Source organism: Peromyscus californicus, unplaced genomic scaffold (genome assembly GCF_007827085.1).
Source record: "Peromyscus californicus insignis strain IS unplaced genomic scaffold, ASM782708v3 Scaffold_4__1_contigs__length_199733344, whole genome shotgun sequence".
Lineage (NCBI taxonomy): Eukaryota > Metazoa > Chordata > Mammalia > Rodentia > Cricetidae > Peromyscus > Peromyscus californicus.
The window spans coordinates 56,987,651-57,005,304 of record NW_026294562.1 but is presented as its reverse complement, the minus strand read 5'-3'; the positions used below and the strand labels follow the sequence as shown (position 1 = coordinate 57,005,304).

The 17,654-nt window shown below is 45.8% G+C and overlaps 1 protein-coding gene across 3 annotated transcripts in view; it reads left to right on the top strand.

Annotated features, from left to right (window-relative positions):
• The window catches only part of Chka (choline kinase alpha), a 53,434-nt gene that overhangs the window by 31,373 nt on the left and 4,407 nt on the right, over nucleotides 1–17,654 (top strand). For all 3 annotated transcript variants that reach the window (XM_052712223.1, XM_052712224.1, XM_052712225.1), the window contains 6 exons: nucleotides 9,039–9,152; nucleotides 11,354–11,487; nucleotides 11,877–11,981; nucleotides 13,574–13,632; nucleotides 15,779–15,866; nucleotides 16,492–16,600. In XM_052712223.1, the coding sequence (XP_052568183.1) occupies nucleotides 9,039–9,152; nucleotides 11,354–11,487; nucleotides 11,877–11,981; nucleotides 13,574–13,632; nucleotides 15,779–15,866; nucleotides 16,492–16,600 (609 nt within the window). The remainder of the gene's footprint in view (nucleotides 1–9,038; nucleotides 9,153–11,353; nucleotides 11,488–11,876; nucleotides 11,982–13,573; nucleotides 13,633–15,778; nucleotides 15,867–16,491; nucleotides 16,601–17,654) is intronic.

The window sequence follows — 17,654 nt, the reverse complement described above, 5'->3', positions numbered from 1 at the left end:
GTAACTGAGTCCATTCTCATCTGCATGAGCTGTAAACTGGTGGTGTCCAGCCTCTCCAAATTGTGGTTGTCAGGCTTGGTCTCTATCCGTGGAGACTTCTGATCTTTGATCTTTCTCAAAAGAATGCCTTTGGACCAGTTGGAGCCAGTTCACTGAGGCTGAGCCACAAGGGGCTTCCAGACTCCTGAGGGTAAGGAGTCAAATTGTCTGTGGTGGCCATTTCTAAGCAGTGTTTGAGATGCTGAGAGATGCAGACTTAGGAAATAATCTCTGATACTCTGATGTGGAAGCACCTGGCTTCTCTGGCAGTGTCTCACCACTTCCAGATGTTCCCGCGCCATCGTTCGGAAGCAGATCACTGCCTAGCTGTCTCGCTGGCACTCTTCCTTTGAGGAAATGGCAGTGCTTGTTCTGGGTATGGTAGCCAGGTTGGAAAGGCTTCTTCCCAGATTCTGAAAAATGGGCATTCAAGGGAACTTTGAGACTCTAGGTATGGAGTAGTGGAGAGTGGGCACCTTGTGAAGATTCTCTTGTGTGTTTAGGCTTATAGAAAGAGGTTCTTGTGTGCATAAGATGGTCAGTGTGACATAGCCAGCTGGCCACCCCTAGGAGCTTCTGAACTGGGAGGTGGTGCTTCCTGCTTCCCCTGTTAGGTCGCAGCTGCAGTAGCAACCCAGTAGCAGAGTCCCCCATCCCAGCAGTACCCTGCTTTGCCTGCTGGCACCACATTCTTGTTCATTCCTCCCTTGGGTTTCAAATGCCATCCTCAAAGACAGTCCCAGCTGCCCCTCCCCTTCCTTCTCAGGGTCTGCTCCTCAGGGAATCTGACTTTACCTGTGATCTTTGGGGGTCGGTGTGCACACAGTTGGTTACTGAGTATGAAGGAGTTGGTTTCCATTTCTCATTGAGTCCCTTTAACATCTTCCTTCCTTGGTGAGATAACAGCAGGTAGAGGTGCTTGTTGTCAAGTCTGGCCACCTATGTTCTGTCCCCAGAACCCACATGGTAGAAGGCGAGAACCAACTCCTACAAATTGTCCTCTGACCTCCACATGTGCATGCACACACATAGAAGCACATGCATACATAAATGCAAAAATAATTGTCCTCTTCTGACTATTGCTCAGGTCCCACAGGCCTTTCCCTCATGCCCTCTGTAAAGGAGGACGTTTTCTATCCAGCCGCTCACAGGTAGGGCTGCTCTCTCTGCTTCTTCCATCTTGCATCCAAACATTTACCAACAGAAATCCCAGCCCTCTAAGACTCACATGCTGCTCCCCTCCCATTCACCCTGGTCTTTGGGCTGTCTGCTTCTTGCCTTCCTTGTGTCAAGGTTCTACAACAACCTGTTGGAGTCCATTCCTTCTCCTGGCATCTTTCTGTGGTTCAGATAGTATTCTGTTCTCCACTGCATCCCTCCTGAACTATCCAGTCTTTCCTTCTGCTGTCCTCTCCAGTAAGTGTGCCCTGACTGTCTCCAGAAGGTGATAGGACCCTCTTGGTCGTGTAGGGCTTCAGCAGTCCACCTCTGCTAACCTCCCAGCTTACTTTGGCTTCTTGGAGATCTGTAGTCCAGAGATTGCTGCTACCTTCTTACTCCATCAGCACTCCTGATCACCCAACTGTGCTTCTAAGACCTTCTCCTCCATATATCCTCAGTTCTTTCTTCCACTTATCTCTTCTGTGCTTACCTTTAACACCTGCCATGCTGAACCTAAGCACCTCAATGCTTGCTTGCGTTGTACTGCACCCACAACCCCTGAGCTGTGGAACTCTAGAGAATCACACAGTTGGGAGAGCTGCTGCTCCACCTCAGGAGTGCTTGCTGTATGGCAGCCTGCAGAACTTCACCCTTAGGTTTGCCTTTGGGTTCTAAGGGCTGTTTCAGATATCTGTTTTCTCTTCCAGCTTTCCTGTCCCTACCCTAGGCACGCAGTATGAAGCTCATTCTTCAGCTGCTCATCCCTTATCTGACATCTACTCCAAGCCCTATTCTGTGCCGTCTTTTCCACTGGCTGCCCCTGTGAGGAAATCTTTCTCTTGCATTCAGCATGTCCACTCCTCTTGTTCTTTCGGCTTCACTTCTCAGCCTGTTGTCCTCCTCAATTCCTTCTACATACAGGGAGCCAGGTGCTCTTCTGGATGTCCTTTCCACCTCAGTACAATGAGGCCAGCCTGTGCTACAGAGTGAGCTCCAGGACAGGCTCCAAAGCTACACAGAGAAACCCTGTCTGGAAAAACCAAAACAAAACTGATTTACTCCTGTAATTTCAGTACTTGGAGGCTGAAACAGAAAGATTACTGTGAGTTGAGGTCAACCTGGGCTGTGGAGTGAGATCTTATCTAAAAATCCTAAAACTTCCCCCACCTCTGTTTGTGCTAGGGTTTGAACTCAGGACCTCCCTGTCTCTAGGTGGGAATGGCAGCATATGACTGCAACACCAGCGCTTGAGGGGCTCAGGCAGATCATAAATTCAAGGCCAGGGTTATGTAGACCCCATTTCAATCAAACAGAAGATGGATCTGGTAGCACAGGCCTGCAGTCTCAGTTACTTGGAAGGCTGAGGCAGGAGAATCACAAGTTGGCCTACAGAGAGAGTTCAAGGCCAGCCTGGGCAATTTAGTGAGATCCTGCTTCACAATAAAAGGTGAAAAGCAGAAGGCTGGAGAGATGACTCAGAGGTTAAGAGCACTGGCTACAGAGGACCTGAAGTTTGCTTCCCATCACCCACATGGTAGCTCACAATCAGCTGTAACTCCAGAGGATCTGACACCCTTTTCTGACATCTGCAGGCAGTAGGCATACATAGGCACAGGCATACACAGAGAGAGGCACAATACCCACATATTAATAGGTAAATAAAACCACCCCCCACCCCCCACCCCACCCCACACACATAGGATTTCTCTATGTAACAGTCCTGGCTGTCCTGGAACTCACTCTGCAGACCAGGCTGTCTTCAAACTCAGAGATCCACCTGCCTCTGCCAACCTAGTGCTGGGATTAAAGGCGTGAGCCACCACTGCCCATCTAATAAATAAAAAAAAAAAATTAGAGGAAAAAGCAGGGTGGGGCTATAGCCTAGTGATAGAATGCTTACCAGACATTATGATAGCAAGTGCACACCACCATACCTGGCTTTTTCATCTAAGTTCTGGGGACCAACTTAGAGTGTCATGCATGCATGGTGAGCATTTGACCAGCTGGGTTCTCCTACAGAAGTGAAATTTTATCGATATAATGAAAAGTCTTAATGTGTTGCCATGCCCATCTAGGTATCCCTCTCTTCTGTTCACCCTTTCCTATCTAATACTTGTCCCCATCACTCCTCTGAAGCTCTTGTTTTTTTCACCAGCAACTACAGTGTGAAGTCCAGTGGCCACTTGGCTTTCCACTTTTTTTCCTGAGGGTCCTGTTTGACCCTCAGCAGCATCTGTAGCCCCTCCTTCCACAAAGGCAGCCATTTTACCTCCTCTTTTCCATTCTCTTCTTTCCACTGCCCAGCTTTGAGTCAGTGGTTTGCAAGTGGTAGGTAATAGGAAATGTTAGAGCTTTTGGTTCTTTGGGCTTTTTAGTAGACAACGTTTTGGTGTGTTGTCTAGGCTCTTAGTCTAGCAGAGGACTAGGGTGTGCATGTTGCACCCAGCTTGCTTTTTAAATGAGATGGATAGAAAATGTAAGGGAGCATTGTACAGTTGTGAGAATGAGTGTTGATAGGTATAATGTTCAGTTGTGTGTATTGCTGGGTAAATGCTATTTTTTTAGGGGGTGGCGGTTGGTTTTTTTTTTTTTTTTTTGAGACGGAGTTTTTTGTGTAACAGCTCTGGCTGTCTTGGAACTCCCTCTGTAGTTCAGGCTGGCCTCTAACTCATAGAGATCAGTGTGCTTCTACCTCCTGTAAATGCTGATATATAAAAAAGTATTTTTTACTCCTTTATAATTTCATGCATGTATATGATGTATCTTTAAAAAAATTTTCGCCGGGCGGTGGTGGCGCACGCCTTTAATCCCAGCACTCGGGAGGCAGAGGCAGGCGGATCTCTGTGAGTTCAAGGCCAGCCTGGGCTACAGCGCGAGATCCAGGAAAGGCGCAAAGCTACACAGAGAAACCCTGTCTCGAAAAAACCAAAAAAAAAAAAAAAAAATTTCAATTTTATGTCTATGCTTGCATGTATGTATGTGCATGTGCCCTGTGTGTGTGCCTTGTGCCCTCAGAAGTCAAGAGAGGGTGTTGAATTCTCTGTAACTAGAGTTAAAGATGATTGTGAGCTATCATGTGGGTGCTGGGAATCAAACCAAGGTCTCATACAAGAGCAACAAGTGCTCCATTCCCTATATAATGTATCTCAATTATGTTAACCCTTTATTCCCCTTCTACTCCTCCAGACCCCACCTATGTATGTCCTCTTTCCACCTTCTTGTCCTCTTGAGTCCAGTTAGTACCGACTTCATGCACTTGGATGTGGGCCATCCATTAGAGCATGGGGAACCAGGCAGGGCTCAACACTTGGATAAAATTGACTCTCCCTTCCCCAGGAACCATTAACTGCTAGTAACTGCTAACAACCCCTCAGCTGAGAGTGGGATCTTGTAAGCCCCTCCTCCTGGACTGGAATGTTGACTGGCTTGATCTTGTGCGGCCTTTTGTAGGTGAACACAGCTGCGTGAACTCATGAGCACAACAGCCATGTTATGTCACGAACACATTTTTTTACGACGTTCCTACTCACCACCTGGCATTATACTCTTTCTACCTCCTCTCCTTGATGTTTCCTGAGCCTTAGGGACTCTTACTTACCCGATTGCTGCAAGGCCATTGCTGTAGTGTGGGAGTTCTCAGGAACAGGCCAGTGTTTCTCTTGCTCTGGGAGTTTGCTCAGTGCATGAACTTTCAGTGTATGTTACTTAACATGGTCCTTTCTGGCCTGGGTGGTTGCCCTATTCTCGCTACAGCCACACTGCCTCACACTTCCTTCCCTGCCCCAGACTTCCTCCATCAGAACAGCTCATAGCTCATTTGTACCCTGCACTCTTGGGTCCTGGGTCAGTTCAGTGTTGTCTCTTTGGAAATCCCTGCCCTTTCATAACCTGTCTTTCCAGCCTTCTGTCCCTTCATGGCTTTGACTTTAGTCATTTCCTATTTCTCTCTGTGGTTTTGTACAGATGAGGCCTGATGGGGCTTATTCTTTGATTCCTTGACATTTAGCACTAGATATATACCAAATATTTTCTGGTGTTTGTTTGTTTGTTTTGTGTGTGGTTTTTCAAGACAAGGTTTCTCTGTGTAACAGTTCTGGCTGCCCTCGAATCAGCTTTGTAGACCAGGCTGGTCTCGAACTCTAAGAGATCCACCTGCCTCTGTCTCCTGAGTGCTGAGATTAAAAGTGTGTGCCACCACCGCCTGGCCACATTTTATGTTTTGAATGAATAAATGAAATTTTTTTTTTTTATTTCTGAAACCAAAGTAAATGGTTGAGGCATTGATTTCTCCAAAAAGTAGCACTAGCCAGTGGCTGACCCAGATGGCTGTGTGGAGGGGTGGGCTCTGGATCAAGCCCTGGTTCTGTCCACTGCTCACTTGCTTCAAGAAGCCACCAGGGAAAACCATCAGGGGCTTAGAAGTGCTTATGTCTCTGTCTTGGCACCATGTCTGTGTTTAGGCTGATGGGCTCTGCAGGAGTCTAGACAGAATTCTAATTCAGGTCTCAGCGACAGTGCTGTCATACACATACACAGGTGCTAAACTTGCTGAGCTTTAAATCTACACATGAGACCAGGTATTGTATTGTATTACTGCTTGCAGTCAAGGACTGGAGAAGTTGATACAGGGGGATTGGGAGTTTAAGAGTAGCCTGAACTATCATGGAAAGATTTTATCTCATAAACCAACCAGGAAAGGCTGGTAAGAATGCTCAGTGGATAAAGGCAACTTACCACTAAGCCTAATGACCTGAGTTCAGCCTCCAGTGCCCAAGTGGAAAGAGAAAACCAACTCCTGGAAGTCATCTTCTGATCTCCATATTGTGGCATGTGGGCAGCCACACCTGTGCAAGCTCACATTCTCTCTCTCTCTCTCTAATTTTTTTAAAAGTTGATAAAGTGCTTGCCCAGCATGTACAAAGCCGTGGATTCCATGTGCAGGCATTCATAAACTGGGCACGATGGTTCACACTTTATAATCCCAGGATTACGGAACTAGAGGAAGGAAGATCAGAAGTTCAGGTTAGCTATAACCAGTTCCAGATCAGTCTGCTACGTAAGACTTTCAACCCTCGAGATCGTTTTAGTCCCTCTGCAGGGTGGAAGGTTGGAAAACAAATTTTAATCATAACAAAGAAGGTTAGATTGGAAGTTAGAAAGTGGAGGTGTCGGGGGGAGTTCTACAGATGGCATATAGCTACAAGGAGCTGTACCTGCTAGATTGCCTGCTCTAGAACTTACCCCAGGATCCTCGTGTTCAGTTACGGTCAGGCTCTGCTTGCTTTTGCAGTTTCCACTGTAGGCGGCGCCGAGGAGACTGCTCCCAGCCCACAGGGGAGAGGACTACAGCAGAGGACACCTTGAGGGCCTTCGCTTGAGCTCCCCTGAGAGTCTCTGCAGTATCGGGCTTCAGGTCAGACAGGGCTGCAGTGACTATGCCTCCTAAGCCAATGTGTTAAGAGGGTCAGATGAGCAATGAAAATATTTCATCTGCTAAACAGAGGTATTTGGTGTTATCAAAAAGATATAAGTCCATGTAATACCTAATTCCTTAATCTGATCAAGTTAATATATGTATATTGTCAAATACACACACTTGAAATTAGTAAATTCAGATTGAACCTCAAAAGATATAATTAGACTAATACAGGGATTATACAAGATTATAGGTAAGCTCTAATTGTGGGGAATTGGGAGCAAGCACTTGTTTACACACCAGGGAAGTGACTGACTTTGTGTACTTTAACACCTTTGCAAACAGCTTTTCTTTCTTTTGTCTTACTAACTATAGCAGTCTACCATTGTCCAATGAGCTTGACCTCAGATTCTAAGTTCAGTTTTTGCCCTTGTTTAAAAAAAAAAAAAACCTTTGGAGTTGAGGACCAAGCCTAGGATCTTACACTTGCTAGGCAAGTACTCTACCACTGAGCTAAATCCCCAACCCCCCTGAGTTTTGTATTATGAATGCTGTAAGCATGTTTTTCTGGGATCATTCCTCCACAGCACATTTTTTTTTTCCGAGTTTTTCGAGACAGGGTTTCTCTGTGTAGCTTTGCGCGTTTCCTGGACCTCGCTCTGTAGCCCAGGCTGGCCTCGACCTCACAAAGATCCACCTGCCTCTGCCTCCCGAGTCCTGGGATTAAAAGCGTGAGCCACCACCGCCCGGCCACAGCACATTTCTTAACAAAGGGTGATCAGAATCACCTGAGAGCTGGGAGGAAGAAGAGTTGTGTTTTTAGAATGAGCGACACACCTATTGGTGTGGAATTGGGGCCAAGTGAGATACTCAGTGGGCAGAGGCACTAGCACACAGGTCTGGCCACCTGAGTTTGAGCTCCAGACCCCATAAATAAGGTAGTAGGAGGGAAACAACTCCATGAAATGTAAGTGCCTGCATATAGAAAATAGTTTTTGAAATGTACTGGAATCTGAACTAGAACCTGAGAATAAATGGGTAATGTTATTTGTGAGTGTCAAGGTCCTTTTCACCTTACCATTCTAACAAATGACAACTCACATGCCCTGATTTGCTGTTTTGGGAGTGACTGAGGAATGACTGTCAACTGGGAAAAAAGCATGGGTTTTGAGTCATAATTATTATACAGCCATGACTAAAGATAGAAAATGGAGGGAGGAGGCTGGAGAGATGTCTCAGTGGTTAAGAGCATTTGTTTCTCTTGCAGAGGACCCAGGTTCGCTTCCTAGTATCTATTCAGTGGCTTACAACCATCCAAAACTCCACTTCCAAAGGATCCAGTGCCTTTTGACTTCCTCAGGCAGCAGGCCATGCACATTATGCACATATATTTATGCATAGAAACACTCATACACACAAAGTAAATAAATCTAAAGAGCATAGCAGTTTTATAGAGAATTTAGCATAGTCGTTAGAATTGAAACTCAAAACCTGGCACCCGCAGACTAGGCAGGAGACCTTTGGAGCATTCAAGTGCACTTGACACTCAATGGAGAATCAGGTCATCTTCATTAGAATGGAGGGTAGTGTCTTTGAGAGGCCAAGGGTGAGACTTAAAAAGTTAGGCTGAGTAATAAATAATAGTAAAAAAATAAATAGACACAGTAAAAACAGTGGCCCTTAGCAATAAAAGAGGCCCTTAAGCCAGCTTGTAACTGTAAAGTAACTTGTTTTGGGAAGCATTGTTTGACATGAGAAAGGACCTATGTTAGCAGATAACCCACTGTCTCCCAAAGATATCATTCACATGCTAAAAGCATAGGAATAGCCACAGACATTTAGGACTGTGCACAGGTTGGGGCTGGGGATATAGTTCCACTTGGTAGAGTTCTTACATAGCATGTAAGAAGTCCTGGGTTGGGTCCCCTGTAACAAAATAAAGTGAGCATGGTGGCACATGCCTGTAATCCCAGCAGAGGCAGGAGAATCATCTGCTACATAGGTAGTTCATGGCCAGTCTGGGCTATCTGAGATTTTCTCAAAACAAGCAAACAAAAAGTGTTAACACAACTTTTTTAGTAGGATACCAAATTTTTGTCTTAAAGTATTTTTTACAGAATATTAATGTGTAACATTGGGTTATAAAACTTTTTCTTCTTAACTTTACTTGGAGGGAAAATTGTATATTTGGAACTAGTGACCTAAATTAAATTTTAAACATCTATATATATAAAATGCTGTGAGCTAGATCCTGTACAAGTTGGGGGCGGGGAAGAGGAGAGTGTGTGTGGGGGGGGGGGGCTGAGAATCATTGTCCATGCCATGCCAAAGAGTGGCCTAGAGGCCTGGAGGAACCTGCTCCTGAGAAAGCCCTTTCTGCCTAGGAAAACACTAACACCTGCTCTGTTCACACCTGTTCTAGGGGGCCGAGGCGATGGTTCTGGAGAGTGTTATGTTTGCCATTCTTGCAGAGAGGTCACTTGGGCCAAAACTCTATGGCATCTTTCCCCAAGGCCGACTGGAGCAGTTTATCCCGGTAAGATTATGTAAATCACAGGCAAGAGGTGGATTCCGTTCCTCCTAGCAGCAAAAGCCTAAAATCCTGTCATTTGAAATATTAAATGTAGGATTTATAAATGTGAGAAATAGTAAATGGGAGATAGCTCAGCAGGCATGAGCTCTTGGTGCTCTTCCGAGGATCCGGTTTTAATTTTCAGCCAGGTCACACCTTTAATCCCAGCACCTGGGAGGCAGAGGCAGGCAGATCTCTGGGTTTGAGGCCAGCCTGGTCTATATAGTGAGTTCCAGGACAGCCAGAGCTACACAGAGAAACCCTATTTCAAAAAACCAAAAGGAAAAAAAAAAAAGAAGGAAAAGAAAAGAAAAAAATGTTAAGCCAGATTGGCTCATACCTGTGATGCCAGCAGGTTGAGGCAAAAGGATTACTCCAAATTTGAGACCAGCCTGAGCTACACAGTTGAGACCCTGTCTATAAAACAAGCAAGAAGGCTAGGCATGGTGATACATCTTTAATCCCAGCACACAGGAAGCAAAGGTGTACTTGGAGACCATAACCTGCTCTGTGTCTTAAGTTCCAGGCTAGACAGTGAGATGTTGTCTTAAAGCAAGCAGAGAAGTTTCCTATAATGAGTGTGTTGTGTTCTGTGTAAGTCTGGCAGCAGCTGCTTAGGAGTAGCCCTGAATCTCTTTGTCGCTTCATTTCTCTTGTGCTTGATTTAATCTTGTACTGTTTTGCTCCTTGTGGCCTTAGGAGCAACAGGTTAAAACACAGTTTAAGTGTGTAATGGGCTTAAACTACCTAGCTTTGTTAAGTACACTGTATGGTTGCAGTAGCCTGAGGACACATTTCTAGGAGTGTTCCTTTTGCTAAGTGTTATGTGACTGTAGTAGCTTTTCTGTTTTGTTATTCAAGACAGGGTTACTCTGTGAGCCCTGGCTGTCCTGGAACTCTCTTTGTTGGCCAGGCTGGCCTCAAGCCCACAGAGATCCATCTACCTCAGCCTCCTGAGTGCTGGGATTAAAGGTGTGTGCCACCACCCTGGCTATAGTGGCATTTTTGAAAGCTGAGTGAGCTGTCCTCAGAAGTCCTGAGTGTCTGATTAGTGAAACTGATTCCTCGTCCATGTAATAACACGGCTTGTTGAAAATGCTGTAGAGAAGATTCCAGAATCGAGGAGATTGAGTTCCATGCATGGTTCTTAGTGCTAGGTGTCAAATACCTTCAGCTGTTGAGATTTACACTGGATTAGATAGCATCTCCTTCACCTGGAAGCTGTGAGCAAGTTTAGTGTTGTTCCTGTCCAATGCAACAGGAAACGAGGCCCTGAGGAATGAAGTCACACACCTAGCTCATATCTTTGAAGCAAGAATTTGAGCAGGATTTCTCTAACTGGGCAGCACTCCCTGCCCTGTGCCTGCTGCTTTGTACCTTCAGGGAGACCCCACCTTGAATCCTGTAGGGGTACAGCTTGTGTGGAGAAGCCAAAGGATTTCCTAGACCACCCTGTGGAAGGGCTGTCAGGATGAGCCAGCGACAGCACAGTGTCTACAGCTTAGTGTCTGACCTTTATGTCCACATAGTGTGGCACATGTCTGCTCCATTTCAACCTTGGTGCTAAGGACACAGCAGGAGCAGTTGGCAGCCCTCTTGAACCTACGGCTTCTCTAATAGGATATTCACTGATCGAGCACTGAGGACTACTGAAGAATTAGGATATTCACTGATGGAGCACTGAGGACTACTGAAGACAAGCTATCAGTTTTGACAAGTGAGGACACCAGCTGCAGCCATAGAGATGCGACCACAAGTCACAGGAATGGTGTTTCTAGTTGATTAAAGGAAATACTTCCTCAGGTCCTTAATAAAATAGACCTGCTCCTCTCTGTATACCCCACTCCTCTCTGTAGAGTACTCTGGAACTTACTGGGTCATCACCTGTGGTAATGCTGTGTCTTTTTTATAGAACAGGGCCTCACTGTAAAACCAGACTGGCCTTTAACTCACTTATCTGCCTGCATTGGCTCTTGAGTTACTGGGATTAAAGGTATAATACTGCCAGGCCTGACTACATGCCCATTCTTAAGAAAATTGTGTGCACTGGGTGAGACTTCAGTAACTTACCCAGACTCGTTCTTGGTTTTAATGTGGTGTGGTCTCATTACAATTGTTAGTTGGCATGGGTAAATGGCAGCTCCTGAATCCCTTTTCCGTTTTAGAGCCGACGATTGGACACTGAAGAATTATGTTTACCAGATATTTCTGCAGAAATAGCTGAGAAAATGGCCACATTTCATGGAATGAAAATGCCATTCAATAAGGAGCCAAAATGGCTTTTTGGAACAATGGAAAAGTAAGTGTTGAGATTATTTGGTTCCCATCTCTTTTACCTTGTGTCTTTGGCAGTAACAGAAGTGGGTGCTTCCCTTCATCTGTCAGGGTGGTCAGAGGCCCCTTTTGGTTCATTGATGTGCATACCATCCCTTGTGATGTGTCTCATGATAAGCCTTTCTTGCATGAATCAGTCAATTTCTGGACCAAGAAAAAAGACTTGTTTGCAAAATTGCTGTTGGCTGGGTGGAGAGCCAACTTCCTTGAGTACTGTAGGTCCGATCATCCCTTCCCTCTTTCCTGGAGCACAGGGATTCCTTGGGACTGGGACTGGCTGGAGTTGGGTGATTGGGTGAGGCCTGAGAATGCACCTGCTGAGCTTGGCTCTGCTCTTTTTCTCTCCTATGACAGATACCTGAACCAAGTGCTAAGACTTAAATTCAGTGGGGAGGCCAGAATGCAGCAACTGCACAAGTTCCTCGATTACAACTTGCCTCTGGAGCTTGAGAACCTGAGGTGAGTGTATCTACCCTGGGGTGGTAAGCTCCTCATCTACAGAGTAAATGTTCTCTCAGTAGTAAGTCCTGGTGAATTGGAATCTGCCTTTTTTTTTTTTTTTTAACTTCTTCCTGAGGCAGGGTTTCTCTCTGTAGCCTTGGCTGCCTGGAACTCATTCTGTAGACCAGGCTGGCCTCATACTCAGAAATCAGCCTGCCTCTGCCTCCCTGCTGGGATTAAAGGTGTGCACCACCACCACCACCACCACCACCACCACCACCACCACCACCACCACCACCACCACCACCACCACACCTGGCTTTGGAGTGGGGGGGTAAGTTTGTCTTTTTAAGATTTTATTTTTATTTTCAAATCTTTTTTTTTTTGTTTTGTTTTATTTTGTTTTTTTCGAGACAGGGTTTCTCTGTGTAGCTTTGCGCCTTTCCTGGGACTAACTTGGTAGCCCAGGCTGGCCTCGAACTCACAGAGATCCGCCTGGCTCTGCCCCCCGAGTGCTGGGATTAAAGGCTTGCGCCACCATTGCCCGGCTATTTTCAAATCTTAATTCAACATCATCTGCAAGTATTTGTTCTTAGTCACAGAGTCATTAGCCCTGAATGTAGATGGTCAAGTGAGGCTTTGCCTAGGATGTGAATGATGGGTGGAGGTAGTAAACCAGGGAGATGGGAGACTAAAATTAAGTACTGGAAGACATTAAGAATCTTGAGATTAGGGACGGGAGAGATTAGCTCATAACTGTCTGTAACTCCAGTTCCAGGGGACCCCCCACCCTCACACAGACACACAGACACACACACACACACACACACACACACACACACACACACACACACACACAGGCAAAACACCAATGTACATAAAATAAAAATAAATTAAAAAAAAAGATTCTTGAGATTCTGCTGGGTGGTGGTGGTGGTGGTGGTGGTGGTGGTGGTGGTGGTGGTGGTGCACGCCTTTAATCCCACCACTCTAGAGGCAGAGGCAGGCAGATCTCTGAGTTCAGGGCCAGCCTGGTCTGCATAGCAAGTTACAGGACAGCCAGAGCTACACAGAGAAACTCTGTCTGAAAACCCAAAAAAGAATCTTGAGATCGGTTTCTGAATGGAAACCTCTGTTGTGTCCTCTTGGTGAGCCTGGGTGCAGGCATGTGCTGTGCCAAGTGGAAATGGTACCCAAGACCTTTAAAGAGCTCTGACTTTATTTGGACAGGAAGCAACTGTCTAGCTCTGATACATGCTATGAAGGGAACTACTCTGGGGGCGTCTACTCTGAGTCCTTGGGCAGGCTCATGTGCAGCAGTGTGTGTGTGCCAGGACAGCATGAGGAGAGTGTGCAGTACAGAGAGGCTGGCCGGGTTCTCTGCTGAGACACACGAGACGCATGGACAGCATGAGGAGAGTGTGCAGTAGCAGTGGGGGAGAGTTTGCAGTACAGAGAGGCTGGCTGGGTTCTCTGCTGAGACACACGAGACGCATGGTTTTCAGAATATGACTGTGTGGGCTGTGTTAGAATGCTGGCTCTGTGCTGGCCACATGAGTGTGCGTGCACCTTACTGAACTAGGTTGCTAACAGTGAGCTTTCTTTTCCAGGTCATTGCTGCAGTATACTAAATCTCCAGTTGTATTTTGTCATAACGACTGTCAAGAAGGTAAGAATTGCCATGGCATGCTAAAGATAAGGCTTATGTTATACTTAGAAGACCACTGATGAATGTGTATGACGCATGCAAGATGGCAGCACAAGTGTAACTTTATACTAAAGAAAACCCTCAGCTGGGCGGTGGTGGCACACGCCTTTAATCCCAGCACTCTGGAGGCAGAGCCAGGCAGATCTCTGTGAGTTCGAGGCCAGCCTGGTCTACAGAGCGAGATCCAGGACAGGCACCAAAACTACACAGAGAAACCCTGTCTCAAAAAAAAAAAAAAAAAAAAAAAAGAAAGGAAGAAAGAAAGAAAACTCTTCTGGATTATAGGAAGAAAAACAAGATCTCAAAAAATGAGTAGAGTATTAGTTGTATTTATAATGTTAACATCTATATAATAGAAAGATCTGGAATGAAACTACATGCATCAGTTGATGTGTAACTCCTTATGGTAGATATTTCTACTTCTTTAGCCTGCAAAGAAGAAGGCCCAGATCACATGGGCTCTATGTTACTCTCCAACTACCTTCCCAAGAACAGGCGCACACACAGCGAAAGCTTTGCTCACACTGCTTCTCTTGAGAAACATCGCAGTGAAGGCGCTGCTGTCACAGCAGAGTTTGACTGGATCGTTTGAGAAAACACCCAGCCGTCCAGCTCCTTTGCCTACATTGTCTGCCTGCCTTACTTTGACATTCCGTCTGCGGTGTCATGGGTGGCTATAGTTATTCTGTGTTGGTTTTGGTTTGTTGTTTGTTTGGTTTTTTGTGGGTTTTCAAGACAGGATTTCTCTGGAGCTCGGGCTGTTCTGGAATTCACTATGTAGACCAGGCTGGTCTCAGCCACAGAAACCCTTCTGACTCGGCCTCTTAAATGCTGGGATTAAAGCTATGCTTCACTACTGCTCAGCTCTTCTGTGTTTTCAAGACTGCATCTTGGCATGTTGTCCAGCTTGGCCCCCAAATCTTGAGATTAGGTAATTGTACCTCTAGTTTTTTAGTTCTAGATCAGTTTCTTGTGAAGTCTCTTCATCTATAAGCCATTAATTTGAGCCAAAGTACTTTTCTGATTAGTTGGATCATTGCTTGGCCACTAGTGGGGTAGAGCAAGGTATAGAAGTTTCAGCACCAGCTTGGCGCATTAACCATACCCATCTGGTCCTGATGGTGGATGAGGTGTGCAGACCATCAGCAGCAGAGAGAAGAATTGTCTGAGTCATGGCCAAGTGTCGAGAGGATAGAAATGACAGCTTGCATGTATTTTGTTGTACAAGTTTGGGTGTCTACCCTAGTCTCATTTTCCTTGCTTTTGAAAGCAGCAGGAGTATACTGCAAAGCCTAGAAACTACCTCCACTAGAAACCTTGGGAGAGGGAGAGTGGCCAGAGTTAGCAAAGGATAGGACTGCAGGCCCACTCACCCACTCCTGAGCTGCTGAACACATCAGTGGGGGGATCTAGGGAAATGGGCTGGCACAACCAGGCTGTCAGTCACCCACCTGCCTAGACTCATTGCTGGAGAAACCTCATGGCAATTGTCTGTGGTCTTTTTGGGTTGAAACAGTATGCAGGGACAAATCAGTTGGACACCAGTTGGCCAGATGATGACAGCAGCCCAGTCCCATGGCTCCAGGAGGTTGAGTTAAGGAGACCAGATGCACTCTAACACACACTGTGTGAGGTTTTTGGAAAGTACTGCTCCAGGCAGTGGTAAGGGGTCTGGCTATGTTCTATAGGAAGTAGAGTGCCCAGAAGGACAGGGACTGGGAACAGGTGGTCTTGGAGCCTCCCTGCTTAGAGTCAGGTCATCATGACAAAACTTGTACTACTCTGTCTGCCCCTGTGATGTCTTTAGGACCAAAGCTGAATCATTCAGGGCCACAATCACTCTCAGCTCTGCTGCTGCCCAAGGATTTGAGCCTTGTGTTTAAAAAAGGTCTTGTCGCCAGGTGGTGGTGGCCCATACCTGTAATCCCAGCACTTGGGAGGCAGAGGCTGGCAGATCTCAAGTGAGTTCAAGGCCAGCCTGGTCTACAAAGCAAGTTCCAAGACAGCTAGGACTTTTACACAGAGCAAACCTGTCTTGAAAAACCAAAACTAACAAACAAACAAACAAATAAATAAGTAAATGTCTTGTCGCCCAAACCTTTTGTAGGTAATATCTTATTGTTGGATGGCCAAGAGAATTCTGAAAAGCAGAAGCTGATGCTCATTGACTTTGAATACAGCAGTTACAATTACAGGTAATGTGTTACAGTCAAATGCTGATTTCAGTACAGTTTCATTATTGTGATACAAAGCAGTTATAGGTACAAACAGCATACAGAGCAGAAAAGAAGGTGTTTCCCCTGAGGCAGGTCAGCACAGACCCTGCCCATGTAGTTGGAGCAGGTACTCACAAGCAGTTTGCCTCTCTCTCTGGACTGCCAAGATGGTTCTCTTGACATGAGTACTGATTGCCAAGGAAGCATTGTGCTCGGGTGCCCAAGTAGCATTCAGGTAGCACTTTTGGTTTGCAGTCTGCTATGGTTCTGATGCTCACCTAATTGTCTTCTGTGCATTAAAGCTGCCACACTCTTGTCTGCTCCAGAAGCCTACCTCGGGGACCAGAGAACCCACTTAAAGGTCATTCAGCTTTTTAATGAGTATATATGTACATCGTGTGTGTGCCTAGTGCTGAGGGCCTGTAGAGGCCACCAGATTACCTGGAACTGAGCTGTCTGACATGGGTCCTCTGCAAAAGCAGCAAGTGCTCTTCAGCATTGAGCCCTCTCCTCAGCCCCCATTCAGCATTTTTCCTTTCTGCTCAGGCAGCCTACAGGTCCTGTAACATACCTCACATCTTACCTGCACTGTTTTCTCTTTCAGGGGATTTGACATTGGAAATCATTTCTGTGAATGGATGTATGATTATACCTATGAAAAGTATCCTTTCTTCAGAGCAAACATTCAGAAGTATCCTACCCGAAAACAACAGGTAGGAGACTCATTTGTATTGATAAATTAGCTTTGTGTGTGAGCTAGCTTTATGCAGTTAGGGTTACATGCTCATTTTTTAGTATTTTACTTATATTTATTTTGTTTTGTTTGTGAGACAGGGTCTCACTGTAGCCCTGGCTATCCTGAATTTGCTATGTAGACCAGGGTGCCCTTGAACTCAGAAATCTACTGGCCTCTGACTCCTGAGTGCTGGGATTAAAGGCCTGTACCACCAACCCTGGCACATACTCATTAAAAAATATTCCGCCGGGCGGTGGTGGCGCACGCCTTTAATCCCAGCACTCGGGAGGCAGAGCCAGGCGGATCTCTGTGAGTTTGAGGCCAGCCTGGACTACCAAGTGAGTCCCAGGAAAGGCGCAAAGCTACACAGAGAAACCCTGTCTCGAAAAACCAAAAAAAAAAAAAAAAAAAAAAAAAAAATTCCATATATTCATTTAAAAGAGAAAGAGGGGGAGAGAGAGTGTCTGTATGTGTGTTTTGCTAGGGACTAAACTCGGAGCCTCTTACAAACTGGATGAGCATTCTACTTAGCCACATCCCATCCCCATGATAGCTCTGCTTAAATTATGGCAAAGAAGAGTTAGGAAAACTCTTTTGCTCATGTTAAAAACATCATTTTGGCTGGGGCTGCTTAGGAAGAGGGGGAAGAGGATTGTGAGCCTGGGCTACACAGCAATACCATGCATCGAGTAAAAAGAGTGCTGTAGATCAGTGGAAGGAAGCACGTGGTAGCATGTAGGAGGCTCTGGGTTCAATCCTAATAATAAAAATAATAGTGGTAAGTTTTTCGTTTGGTTTGGTTTGGTTTGGGTTTTTTTCAAACAGGGTTTTTCTGTGTAGCCCTGGCTATCATATAACTCACTCTGTAGACTAGGCTGGCCTGGAACTCATACAGATTCACCTGCTTCTGCTTCCTGAGTGCTGGGATTAAAGGTGTGCGCTGCCACCACTGGGCAATAATTTTGTTCTGCTGATGTGGAGTACATACTGGACATCTGAGTCTATCTTTTGGTTACTTCCTGTGCTGTAAG